Here is a 13,218-nt window from a genome sequence, read left to right as displayed (position 1 = left end):
ATCTCTTAGCCAAGGGAGAGTTCACAAATTCCCAGCAATTTTGATTCCAACACACTGTAGAAGGAAACAAAGCAAAGAAAAGCAAAGCAAAACAGAAAACTATCCCTTTACTAGTAACTCCTCCAGCCTCTCCTCTTTAGAGTAGGGGAGGATGGGGGGGGAACCCCAAGCCCCACCCCCTGAAGCTGTTTCTTTAGGGTGAGGATTGGGGGGTGGAGAACAAATGGGTCTAAAAACATGCGCTGTTTTCAACTTTAATGTTAAACTGGTTTTTAGACAAACACTGCATTTCATCCTGCTTAGACAAGTCCTGCTTTCCCAAGTGCTGGCAGATATCATTCTGGTTAAGTAGCATTGTTTTCTATTAACACTGGCACAGCTAAAATGCTGAAGATTATTCTTGTAAAAGGGAGAGCAGGAGAATAGCCATTTATCAGGAAAACTGCATGATTTTCAGTGATGTTTCTTGCAGTATCTTCTCCATGATGTGGAGTAGTTTGAAGTACTGTAATATACAGTATCTTGAACTGTAAGGGTCTCACTTAAGCAAGAATAGGTTACAAGGTACGTATAAAGATGCTTGTTTATTCTACTTTGAACAGACTAAGGGCTCTGCAGATTTTTAAATACAGTACAGTACAAGCAAATGGATTGCCATAGCAGCTTATGGAATGTTTTTTACTTTTTAAAGATGCTAAGAGATTCTTTGCTGTTCATCTATTTCTATACAAGGGTGACTGAAACACATTTTAACCACTTCCTTCTAGCTTTTATATGGAGCCAGGGTCAAATCAGGTAAGAAGCTAAATACCTTTGAAATTTGTATTGCAAGGAAATCCCACCCTCAGAGTACATTTAACCGTTTTAGAAAAGTTTTCCCCCCTTAAGACTCCCTCAAGATCTGTTGTCGCGCGCATAGTTAGGCTTTTAGAAAATAACAAAATATCCCACAACATCTTCAAAATGAGAGCCATTTTCCTTAAACAAATTCAGAAGAGTCCTCCATTTCTGCATCACTCTTCCTGAATAGGTACATTCATGGGCATTTTAACTCTGTTAATTTGGTAAGAAAACTCTAACCCATCAATCCTGCTGTATCAGCAAACTGTTAACTTTCTTCTGTCTTTCTGTGATATGTATGTTCAAAGACAATTTGTGTGGAGAAATAGGTGTACATGGATTTTCTCTGTATGATTTATCTGGACTGAAATAGTGTAGATCATGATATGTTCTCACCTGCTGAGATTTGCTTTAAATCTGCTCTTCCCTCTGCACTGGTAGACACAGAAATTAGCCAAGACAAAACTAAAATGTTCCAGGATATTATTCTGCTAGTCATCTGCCTTCCAAAGGAGTCCAGAATCTTTCTGAAATTCATTTATGATAACAACTTTCAAAGAGAGAAAGTTAGTTCCAGCATGTATGAAAAACAATCAGTCCTGTAATGCCTTTGAGACGAACAAGCATGGGTAACAATTTATTGGACCACTAATGCCTTTGAGACGAACAAGCATGGGTAACAATTTATTGGACCACTATTATATATATATATATATATATATATATATATATATATATATATATATATATATATATATATATATATATATATATATATATATATATATATATATATATATATATATATATATATAAAAAAAATCTCAAGCTTCAGAGTTCCAGGCTGGGCAATGTAGAAACAAAGAAGTTCAAATACCACCCTAACTAGAAGCTGAGGCTTTATCAGCCATAGTTAAAAATTATCTCAGAAGATGGAGTCTAGTAAACTTGTAAAATTTTATTTATTTATTTATTTATTTATTTATTTATTTATTTATTTATTTATTTATTTGTTTGTTTGTTTGTTTGTTTGTTTGTTTATATCCCACCTATCTGGTCTTGCGACCACTCTAGGCGGCTTCCAACACATAAAAATGACAGATCAATATAGCAGAAAGAAAAAATAAACAATTTCTTCAAGATGGGAGGAAAATAACAGAAGAAAAATGAAGAAGGAAAAGTTAAGTATTAACTGGAGGGAAAGCCTGCTTCAACATTCAAGTTTTTAATTGGTTTTTAAAAATACCCAGCGAAGGGGCCGCCCGAATCTCTGGAGGAAGGTTGTTGTGTAAAAGTAGCTGGAAGTGTGTTCGTATAAAATGTTAGGATAGACAGTCAATTGCCACTCTCCACATCTATAGAGAAAAGGGTGTCAATTAATCCCCACTGCCTTTTGTAGAAGCACATGACTTGGCTGAGACTAAAAACATGACAATTCCCATGTCAGAAAGATGGAGATTAAATTTAGTGGCTTGCTAGGCCAAAAATTGTCAGTTTGAGCCAAATTCAGATTATTATGTAGCAGATAGAGGAGGATGCAGTCGTCAGTGTGGTGCAGTCCTATTTGAGTGATTATAGATCTTCTTGATGGGGTTGTAGGTCATATCCTATATACTCAGGGCATTTTCCATGGTAAAACAACTAAATTAAAAGCCCATATTCTCCTTGCACAAAATCCAAAAACAAGAGTGGATGGACTAATAAAGTTTGAGGAAGTGGAGTATAATCCACAAAACTCATGTGCAATGATTTTGTTAATCTCAAAGGTGTCACACTTTGTTATTCTCTTAGTGCCTCTGACTTCTCTCTCCATACAAGCAATACCTGACTAGGTCCTGAGAGACTGAGAAATATTGCAGTGTATGCCTTATATCAGTGGTCCCCAACCTTGGGTCTCCAGATGTTCTTTGACTACAACCCTTGGAAATCCTGACAAGCACAGCTAGGAGTTTTAGACCAAGAACATCTGGGGGACCCAAGGTTGGGAGCCACTGCCTTATATTTATGTATTTATATCCCACCCATCTGATCAATTGACCACTCTGGGTGGCTAACAACACTTGGAAAGGATTGTGCATGGCATTTATAGCAGCTCCAAACAAAATTCAACCATTTTTTCCTCAAATTTGGCTTCTGATGGCCATGCTTACTAGGTTTTCAGTACATTGTCCATAAAGGCTATTTGAGGCAGTGATTGCGCGGCGGGGAGGGGGGGGGAAGAGTGTCTGACAGAATGCTTCCTTGCTGCTTCCTTATTGCCTTATCCTTAGGCAATTGGAAATGAATTTCTATAAAGAAGTAAGGTAATTTTCTTCCCAAATTGTCATGATTTCAATGTGTGCCCAAGGCAAGGGAATTCCTAGGCTTCATCTTGCCAAATCTATCAGTGCCTCCCATGTTTCATCTCACTTCCTATTTATAATAATGATCTGCTCTAGGGATTAAAATACTGAATCATGAATGGGTGATTAACATTGGTATGACCTGAAGGAACAAAGGCATGCATTAGAACCTCCTCTCATAATCATTTTAATGGATTTGAAGGAGTGATTCTCTTTGAGATTACTACCAGAACAGTTCATCTTGGATCGCTCATTTTAAGAGGCAGTGTAGAATTGCAGCAGCAGCAGCTGATGATGATCATGTGAAATCTCATGTAGTTTCCAGTGGTTCCATAGCTCAGCAAAGGAAATTTAGAGCAAAAACCTATTATAACATTTCTTATTGAATGAATAGATAAGGAAAGTAGCCAGATCAGTCATTGAACTTCCAGGCAGCGAGCTACAATATTTGTAAGAACCTATAAGGTCTCTGGGAGCAGGCTTTTCTGGCCATGTAAAAGACAGCTAATAGAAATTTGCACCAATAATTGGAAGTGGAGTTGCTACACCAGGCACACTGAAGAGACTTCAAGTTCAAAAATACACATTTGAAGGACTATATTTCTTTCCCCAACACTGATGAATGAATGAATGTATGAATGAAAAGCTGTTGGTCTGATCTACTGGTATTCCAGGCAGATAATTTTTGCATTGACAAAGCAGGAACTTTCTTTATGGAACTTTCTTCAATCCCTAGGCACTGAATTTGTTATAGAAAGTTTTTTTTTTAAAAAAGGAGAGAATGGAGGGTGCTCCACCCAACAGGAAAGGAAAATGCTGTGGGCATCTATGTGGAAAAGCAGATAAAGATTACATTACAAACTTCACTGGCTCCCCTCTGTGTTGTTTAGTGTATTAAGCAAGATGCTGCATATCCAGCTTCTTTGAAATCTAATTTCCCAGATTTGGAAGCATCTTCTATCTATAATTTTAGATGCATGTCTATTCACTGTGCTGTTGGTAATTTTGCCCCTTTTTATTTAAATTTAAATGTTGCCCCTTTTTATTTAAATGAGGGGGAGGGGCATGGTATTGCTGACATATATTTCATTAAATCCAGTGCTCTTGTTTTGCCTGTTCTTGTTTAAAATGTTCATTTTCCTCCTTTTATCTCAAAAGGATCAACAAACTCAGACATTATTCCTGTTTAGCAGATGATGAGCTAAGAATGAAAAAATAGTTGTTCATTTACATTGCATCCAGACCAGCTGAAATTAGAGACATATTCACAAACACAAGAATATGCTTATAATGAATCCTCAGCTATATTGCCTAATCTTGTTTATAAGGAATGATCAATTATACTGCATAATCTCACTCAGACTGCATAATGTTGAAGCAAAACCTGCCAAAAATGTTTTTACATAGATGAACAATAAAAGGAAACCTGTACTGTGATGTACACATCAAATATCGCACTTGTTTTGCCTTTTCATGTGACCTGACTTGAATAACCTGGAGTTCTTCAATCTGTAGGTTTCTTTTCTACAGTTTTTTTGGTTGCCAAAAGTTCTAGTCCAGGCTAAGGAGATTTTTGTACAGCAGAATTAATCTACCGTGTGACAATAAAATTTCATTCAGGTCTCTTCTAGCCTAATAATTAATACCCTTTATTCAGAAATCACAGTGTAAAAAAGTACCTTAAATGACAGTCAATAGGATTCTTTTCAAATCTAAATTTATTACAGTAGTTGCTGTCCCATAGCTGTTCTCACTGAATAATGAGTTCAGGCTAATTTTATTTTATTGCAGAATTATCAATGTTGTATCTTCCAAATACTGCAGGGCAGAGAATAAACTATTTACTAATCTTTCAAGTGGACCTTATCACTGAACTTGTCAGATATAAACTTTACACTACATTGTTGCATATGCAGAAAATGGCTAGGGTGCAATTACCAGCATCTGTAGCATTTCAAGTGGCAGGTGACGTGAAAGATCCTGGACTGACAACTGTTTAGAGTTATAGCCAGCAAGATTAGACAGCATAGGGCTATATAGAACAATGGTCTTAATGTAAGGTAGATTTCTTAAGTTCATAGAGGAGAAGAAATACACACAGACCAGGACTAGCTTCTATTTTAAGAACATACTTTATACAAAATAACAAACTCTCGTGGAAATAAAAATCTACAGATCTCAGAGGATCAAGCTTTTTTTAAAAAAAGCATCCTTTAAAAAACTTACCCAAACACACAATATTATACCAACTATTGAGGTAACTGGTGCTTCAGGGAATCACGGAAATCAGTAGACTGAGACAAAATATACACAATATAAAAATAAATAGCATTCCCCTTTCCAGTTTTGACCAGGACAGTTCGAACCCAGCTCTTTCCAGAAGCAAAGGAGGAAAGAAATGCTCCCTGATGCTATGCTCCATGGGCTGGCAAAGTGACCAGGGCTTTTCAGGAGCAGTGGAAAAGGCAGCTGAGTGAGGTACCTGAGCCCCAATTGGGGAAAAGAGAGGAGAACAAATGGAACAAGAATTCAATCAGTCACTCTTGGATCGGTTGGGAACTCTCCAAATGATGATATTTCTTCATAGCTTCTTTTCACCACAAGTTCAGTCTGCTGTGGTGTGAAAAGCTCATGCTGACACCCTTTCAGGATCTATTTGAGGAGTTTGCTTACCCAGCCAAATGCTGCCATGTGCAGCCCAGAGCTTGTGTGACTCCTCCCACAAGTTTATCAGTAATATATTTCACAGCTTGATGATAAGAGGTCTCTTAAATTGGTTCATAGTCCTGCTGATCCGAAGATGTTTCAACTGCTTTACAGAAACCAAGATCCAACTTCAAAGGCCTCCAGGTAGACAAATACCAAATCAAGCATGAGCCGTCACGGACAGGAACCTTTTTTCCTTATGCCCTCCACATGGGCAAATTACATTCTTTACAACCTTAATTACAATAATACAGCCCCCTCCCCACACCACAAATGACCCATAAAACAACATTTCAGGACTGATAGAAATTGGCAAAGAACTGTCAAAATTCAACATGGAAATCAGAATATTCTCAGGCCAGATATATTCCCCAGCTATAGGGCTACTTTGTTTCTTTTCTGTTGACCTCATTGTACAAAGACAGATTTCAGCAGTACAGTAAAAAGGACCAGAAAAGCAAATATTCATATTATGTTGGTTTTGTTGCAAATTTTAGGAGCCTGACCCAAAGGGAAAAAATAGTCCCTGACTTCTACATGGCCTCTTTTGCACACCTGCCATGGAATCCTGTGGTTTTCTTCTAAGGTCTCCTACACAACTGGGAAAGCAAGTGAAGGCAGAATGATTTTTTAATTGTTAAATAATTATGTTAGGCTGTAGCGTGGTATCAGGTATTATAGAAAAGAAAAGCACCAACACAGGCAGGTGTAGGGGTGCAAGGGCTACTGTGAGTCTAACTTGTATTTATACACACTTGGAAGGAGAAATCAGCATCAAAACATTTTGAATGCCCTGCTGTTCAATAAACTGCTGAGTAGAGATTCTTAGAATGGCAGTGACTCCTTGTGGTCTGCTAAGAGCGGGGCTAAATCTAAAGCACTGCTCAGATTTGTGGTAGCAATAACAATACAGAGCAAGGTAATCTAATCTACAGCAACAATTTGGCAGCCTTTCCTAATTCCCTAAAGAGGATCTGGTATTGTATCACTAATAAACAAGAATTTAATAGCAATAATTACAATTCAAAAATACACAGACTTCTTGTGGAATCTTGCCTGAATATACAGTGGTGCCCCGCTTGACAACGATAATACGTTCCACCAAAATCGCTGTACAGCGAAATCATCATCAAGAGGGAAAAAAACCAATTGGAATGCATTGAAAACTGGTCAATGCGTTCCAATGGGGGAAATACCTGATCGTCCTACGAAGATTCTCCATAGTGGGGTCATTTTTCAATGCCTGTAAAACGAAAATAGGTCAGCAAAACAGCAGGAAGCCATTTTGCAAACCGCTGATCAGCTGTTTTTAGATCGTTGTGAAGCAAAAAAACCCCATTGAATTATCATTTTGCAATCACTATAGCGATCACAAAAAACTCATCGTTAAGCAATTTCCTCGTCAGGCGGGGCACCACTGTACAAGATATCAATTGTTTTGTTACTCTATAGCACTTGACTTGATGTCAAGAAACACTGCTCTTAAGTTATGCTTTAAAGATTTTATCAGGAGGAAACACTTTTGTTACTTTGTTCCCAGTTCACATTTTACTTTGTCCAAACATCACCAAGCTTACCATTTACTGTAGTTTGGTCTTGGTACTGGGTGAATGTTTGTGGCTTTCTGCCACTGACTGCCCCAAAACTTGGTGAGAAGCTGTATCTTATGTTTTGAAAATAAGACATACCTGATGTCATCAAATTTTGGAAGTAAACAAGGACCTGGCCTGGTTAATACTTAGGAAGCTACCAGCGAATGCCAGGATCTCAAGTAAGGCTAGGAAAGCATCCTGCCTGAAATTCTGCAAAGGCACTGCCAGTCAGAGCTGACAATATTGGATTAATATTAATTGTCCAACTTAGTATAAAGCAGCGTCCTACATTCCTATGACACACTAGGCTTGGAAAAATGTGACAAAGAGCCAGAAAATGCTTGAGGCATGACTACAAAAACAGACTCCAGAGAAAGGTGGGGTGCCTGCTTGCAATTTCAGTTCTGAAGAGCTTCAGACTTTTCTAGCTGCTACTGCCTCAAAACTTCCAAACCCCAATGTGAACGCAGGAACATGTTTTCCAACTGTTTCTTCACTTTGCACTCACCAAGTTAAAAAAATTAATATACCACTGGCTCAGTATAGAATCTTGCTCATCACTCAACCCACAACAAATGTCTGCATTCTGATTCAGAAATTTCTCTTTTCTACTCTCACATTCCTAACACAGTTAATTGATATGCCCCATTTGCTTGTCTGCTTCTGTTCCTGCTTGTCCTTTAGAGTAACTCAATATTTTGTAACTGAAGTTTAGTCTTCAGTTGCTGCTTCCTTAATTTATCTTATTAAGACTCAGACATCATATGTAAAGAAAGTTAAGGCAGAATCAGCCCTTATTCTCAAAACAAATGGGTAAATCCAAAATTAGTCCTACTTAAAGTAAATTAATTTAAAGTAGTAGGGTTTTTTGTTAGTTATTATAACTAATAGATGCCATCTATTTTAACGGGTCTACTCTAGGTAGGACTAACATCACATTTAGGGCAATGATACTAAGTAAAGACTTTCTGTTTAAAGAAAGTGGAAAATTTCATTAGGTACTAATACTAATGGTCCATCTCGGTACAGATTTACCATACTATGGTGTCAAAGAAAGGCCAAAGAATTCTGTATTAGAAAAAACTCATGAGTTACATATTGGTATGCTAGTACAGGAAGAAAGTACTACATCCCTCTACAAAGGTTACTCAGCTATAAGTCTTTGGAAACAGATCTTGCTTTCCCCCCTTAATTTCTCTAAATACTGCTCCCATTTTCTAGTCAGAAGAAAACACTTTGCTCTTGTTCTATTTCAACAAGACATTTTTACATCTAAAGCCTAGAGAGCCATTAGATGGACAACATTTTGGCATAGACATTCCAAGCTGTTGCCATATCATTCATAGTAGGAGAGCTACTATGATTGAGAACATGGTTCTACTAGGCATAAAACCATTTCTACAACTAAGGGGGTTTAATCATCACGACTGGTAGTTAATACCAGCTAATGTTATTGGTTTTAATTTCTAATGTACATTCCTAGTTTTCATGAGAGAAAACCAACCCCAAAACAGTTCAAGTAATGTTAGTGCTATTACCCACTAAAATGTTTCTTCTTTATTATAAAACTACTGCTTTAGGTAAATGGGTTCCTTGTCTGCAACAGCTGGGAGAGAAGTATGTATGGACATATGCCACAGTTTTATCTCCCCCCCCCCCGTTCCTTTGTATGGAAGGCAAAGATCCTCCAGGACTGGTGGAATGGGCTGTACCTCATTTGTATGTTAAGCAGGTGTTGGAAATGCAAAGGCTATTCCTTGAGATGGTTTATCACAGTAAGCCCAAGCCTTGAATCAGATAATATTGTAGCTGTGCCATATCTCCTACCACAGTCATACAAAAATTTCTTATGTTTACTATTCTACTCATATCAAGAGAGTAACAGCAGAAATTGGGAAATAGCAAAAACTTTTCATCAGGTTTTCAAAGAAAGAAAGAAAGAAAGAAAGAAAGAAAGAAAGAAATGAGCCAATATTCTATTTTGACTGCGAATTCCTAGGAGCTACTAAAAGTACAGTGGTGCCTCGCTTAATGAGGAAATCGCTTGACGATTAGGTTTTTGCGATCGCAAATCAATGGTTTAAATGGGAAAAATCTGCTTCATGATGATCGGTTCCCTGCCTCGGGAACCGATTTTCGCATTACGATGATCTAAAAACAGCTGATCATCGGGTTTCAAAATGGCCGCAGGGTGTACAAAATGGCTCCCCGCTGTTTTTAGGAGCCATTTTTCGCTATACAGGCACCCGGAAATGGCCACCCCTGTGGAGGATCTTCGCTAGACGGTGAGTTTTCAGCCCATTGGAACGCACTGAACGGGTTTCAATGCATTTCAATGGGCTTTTAAATTTCGCTTTATGATGTTTTCACTCTACAGTGATTTCGCTGGAACAAATTAACATCGTCAAGCGAGGCACCACTGTATATAGTTATTAATTCCAATTTGCCAAACCCATATAAGGGGTTTTAACCTCATTCTAACAAGCTCACTGTGAAGTAAGCTTTTACCAGCAATTAATTTGCTTTATGTAGTTGACTTGTCCCTTTGAAAATACATTTCACAATGAAACAGTTGTTTGTAAAGTGCGGTGACTTTTTTTTTTTAATTTTTGTTTCACAAACTAAGAAAGTTATGTAACTGGATTTTATTCCCAAAATAAAGCTTGGGTCACACAAGGAATGACACTTTCTCTTGTGTATTTGTGAACTCATTAGACAAGAGACTAGAAGAAATTAGGGGGGGAAAGGAAAGCCATTGTAATAATATTTAATAATTGCTATAGAGAGCACTTTGGTACCCACACCAAATTCATATAGCAACTACTTGTGAGTTTATGTTATTAGGATACTGATTTGACTTAAGGTTCTGGTAATTAATGAAAGAACCAGCAAACAGTAATCTGGAAGTGTGAAATGTAAATGAAAAGTATTATCTGTAATGTAGGAGTTTGTATGTATTATATTTTATAATACATGTATAAGCCACATACTATAGCACTGCATTGGTGCTAATTTACCCTAATTGTCACTAGAGATGTGGTTGTGAACCTTTTTATTGCTTGTCTTTGGCACTGTGCCTGCAGGGAGACTGGGAGGAAGATATAGGTTCACATCTTTCTTTCCTTGCTTGTATAAGCACCCATTCCTGTCTCTAGACATAGATCTGAATAGAGACATTCAAGCAGACATGGGATTTTCCTGCTCAGTTACAAACTTACACTGAAAGGAGACAAGCAAGGATCAGTAGCAGGAGAGCGGGCAGGGCAGAGGAATTACTTGATTTATTTCCAACCTTGCAGCAGGCACAATCCAATTTTTTTAAAAAACAGGGAGAGCAAAATCTATCAGCAGAATAAAGTAGTGCCCAGAAAATGTGTATCCCTAATGCATTTGCATCCTAGCCAGGTTAGAAACATAGATTTGCTAAATACAAATCAAGTTTCCACATTATTTTACTGTAGGCAGCATTGCAAACCTTAGTCTTTCTTGTCACAATAATTTCTCTACTGCTTTTTTCATTTACTAGGCGCACCTGGACAGTAAACCTGGCAAGTGACAGCACTATCAGAGTTTCAGCAGAAAACCCCTTTATATGGTTTTGTGTCAGCTGGTAACACCTTCACTATCCCAGGTCTGGTATCCCCACATTGGTCTGCAAGCATATCAATGTCACATGCAAGTTTTGCAGTTCCTGCAGTCATAGCAATGTCACTGACAGTTTGATCTGCTGGGCAAATTTAGAGAGAATTCTGAAGTCCAAAATATACAGTCTTTGCAACATAGAGAAGGATTAAGATTATATTCCTTAATTTATATGTTGTGGTGCTTACATATAGGATCAAAAGTGGTTCCTTTCTCAGGAGATATGTTTATATTCTATTATATCAAATATGTTCAAAGGAGAATTTCTCTTTCTGCACAATTCTCACAGGATCATGCTGAATTATAGTGATACCAAATAACTCACTACGCATCTGTTCTTTGCCTTATTCAAATGTTCTGAAGGACTGCTAAAGAAGACTCCATAAGAATTTCTCCTTTCCTAGAACTTTATGGACTAAGGATTTTTAATGCTTAATGATGTAACTAAGGCGGTTTGTTTAATGTTTACTTTAAGTAATTTACCTGAATCATCCACAGTTTTATGATTCCCATTCGAAAATTATTGAGCAAAAGCTAGTACAACCTCAACATTTTTTTTCAGTTTCCAGAAATTCTAGTTCCTGATTTCCTCAGTCTCACACTAGCAAGAAGCAACAGTGCATACAATCCATCCATGAGCAAGAGGGGAACATTGATTTTACCTGAGCAATTCCTGTGATGATACATCAGGCAGCCCCTCGGCTCCCAACTGCTAATACATGATGCCAATGAAAAAAAAATCATGTATGGTTCCACTATCTCTTGCACTTTTCCTCTCCTAAGGGATTTCAGTGTGACATGATTGTAAACAGTTGATGATCAACCAGTGCTATGCTCTCAATGCTTTGGACCTACCGCTCTGATCCTAACGTACAATACATTCACCAACAGAAATAAGTTTTTTAAAGGCAACAAGTTAAAAAATTGTAAACTGGATTCAATTTCAAACACACACATTAATACAAGTACTTTCCACAGTCTCCTGTCTTTCACCCTGAAAAATATACCTGAGTTTTAGCAGGTCATGAAAGTTTTAAAGTCTTTCAAACAGGTCCTTCAAACCCTGAAGAAAACCAAGCCTCTGGCAGAAGTAAATCAATAATCTGAGACACTCCCAGTTGTTGTGGCTGCCATAATGGCTGGTTCAGATCCAGAAAAATTCCACACCTTGGAGGGTCTTGTGTTCCACCAGTACTTAGAAACCAAATGCTGCTGAGAAAGATGATGGTAGAAATCACAATCTCCTTTACTCTTCTTCAGTCACAGGAGGCTCTCATCTTCTTCAAATCCTTCACTTCTTAGACTAGCTCTAGAAACAGAGAAACAAAATTGACCATCACCTGTTCCAGAATCATTACTTTTTAAAAAGATGGGGCTTGTAGCGGGATCCAAAAAGGTGATGTGGGAGGAGCCAAGGATAGAGCAGGAGGGGCGGAGTTAGAGTGACAGTTAGAGGGAGTTGAAGAGACTGTTAGGGAGAGTTGGAGTTAGGGAAAGGTAGAAAGAGTCAGGGACTAGAAGATGTACAGAGAAGGTTAGGGTTTAGGAACAGGTTAAAGAGGTTTAGGAGAGAAAATTGAAAGTAAAACACATGAACGCATAAGCATAACAAGAGAGATATAAAATTGATAGTAAAGTGATTGACTGCATGATCTGAAAAGTACTAACACCTGAATGAACTCATATATGATTTTCCTGTTGTTTTGGTTAATAATAAAAGAATTCTTAATCATAAACCCTGCTTCCTAAAGTATATGACCTAACTGGGGTGGCAGTTCCTGTGTGGGACTTAAAGTGGTATTAGAAAATACCTGGTGGCAGCGAAAAGGGCGTGTTTACCTGTGTGGAGCCCAAGGAAATAGGGGCCACAAAGGGGTGACCGCCACAGGGCTCAATGTCAACCAAAGGTATGCTAGCTTGTTTGCTATATTTGTAATGGCATTCAATATTCCTGTGTCCCCTCCCCCTTTAAATACCAACAACAGAGATGAATGAATGATCAGGAAAACAAAACCAATTTCTATTATGAGCAGTGAAGTAGCAGGTCCGGGAAGATGGTGTTTTTCTGTCAATATATTTGTAATGGATCAGGCCAC

At 37.9% G+C, this 13,218-nt stretch overlaps 1 protein-coding gene across 1 annotated transcript in view; it reads right to left on the bottom strand.

Annotated features, from left to right (window-relative positions):
* Window positions 1-10,119: 10,119 nt before the first annotated feature.
* CECR2 (CECR2 histone acetyl-lysine reader) overlaps window positions 10,120-13,218 on the bottom strand; it is a 147,433-nt gene continuing 144,334 nt past the window's right edge. The window contains exon 19 of the mRNA XM_020789089.3: window positions 10,120-12,431. Within this exon, the coding sequence (XP_020644748.3) occupies window positions 12,426-12,431 (6 nt within the window). The 3' untranslated portion in view covers window positions 10,120-12,425. The remainder of the gene's footprint in view (window positions 12,432-13,218) is intronic.

The sequence above is a fragment of the Pogona vitticeps genome, chromosome 5 (assembly GCF_051106095.1).
Source record: "Pogona vitticeps strain Pit_001003342236 chromosome 5, PviZW2.1, whole genome shotgun sequence".
NCBI classification, from domain to species: domain Eukaryota; kingdom Metazoa; phylum Chordata; class Lepidosauria; order Squamata; family Agamidae; genus Pogona; species Pogona vitticeps.
The sequence above is the reverse complement of the archived record's forward strand: the minus strand, read 5'-3'. Positions and strand labels throughout refer to the sequence as shown.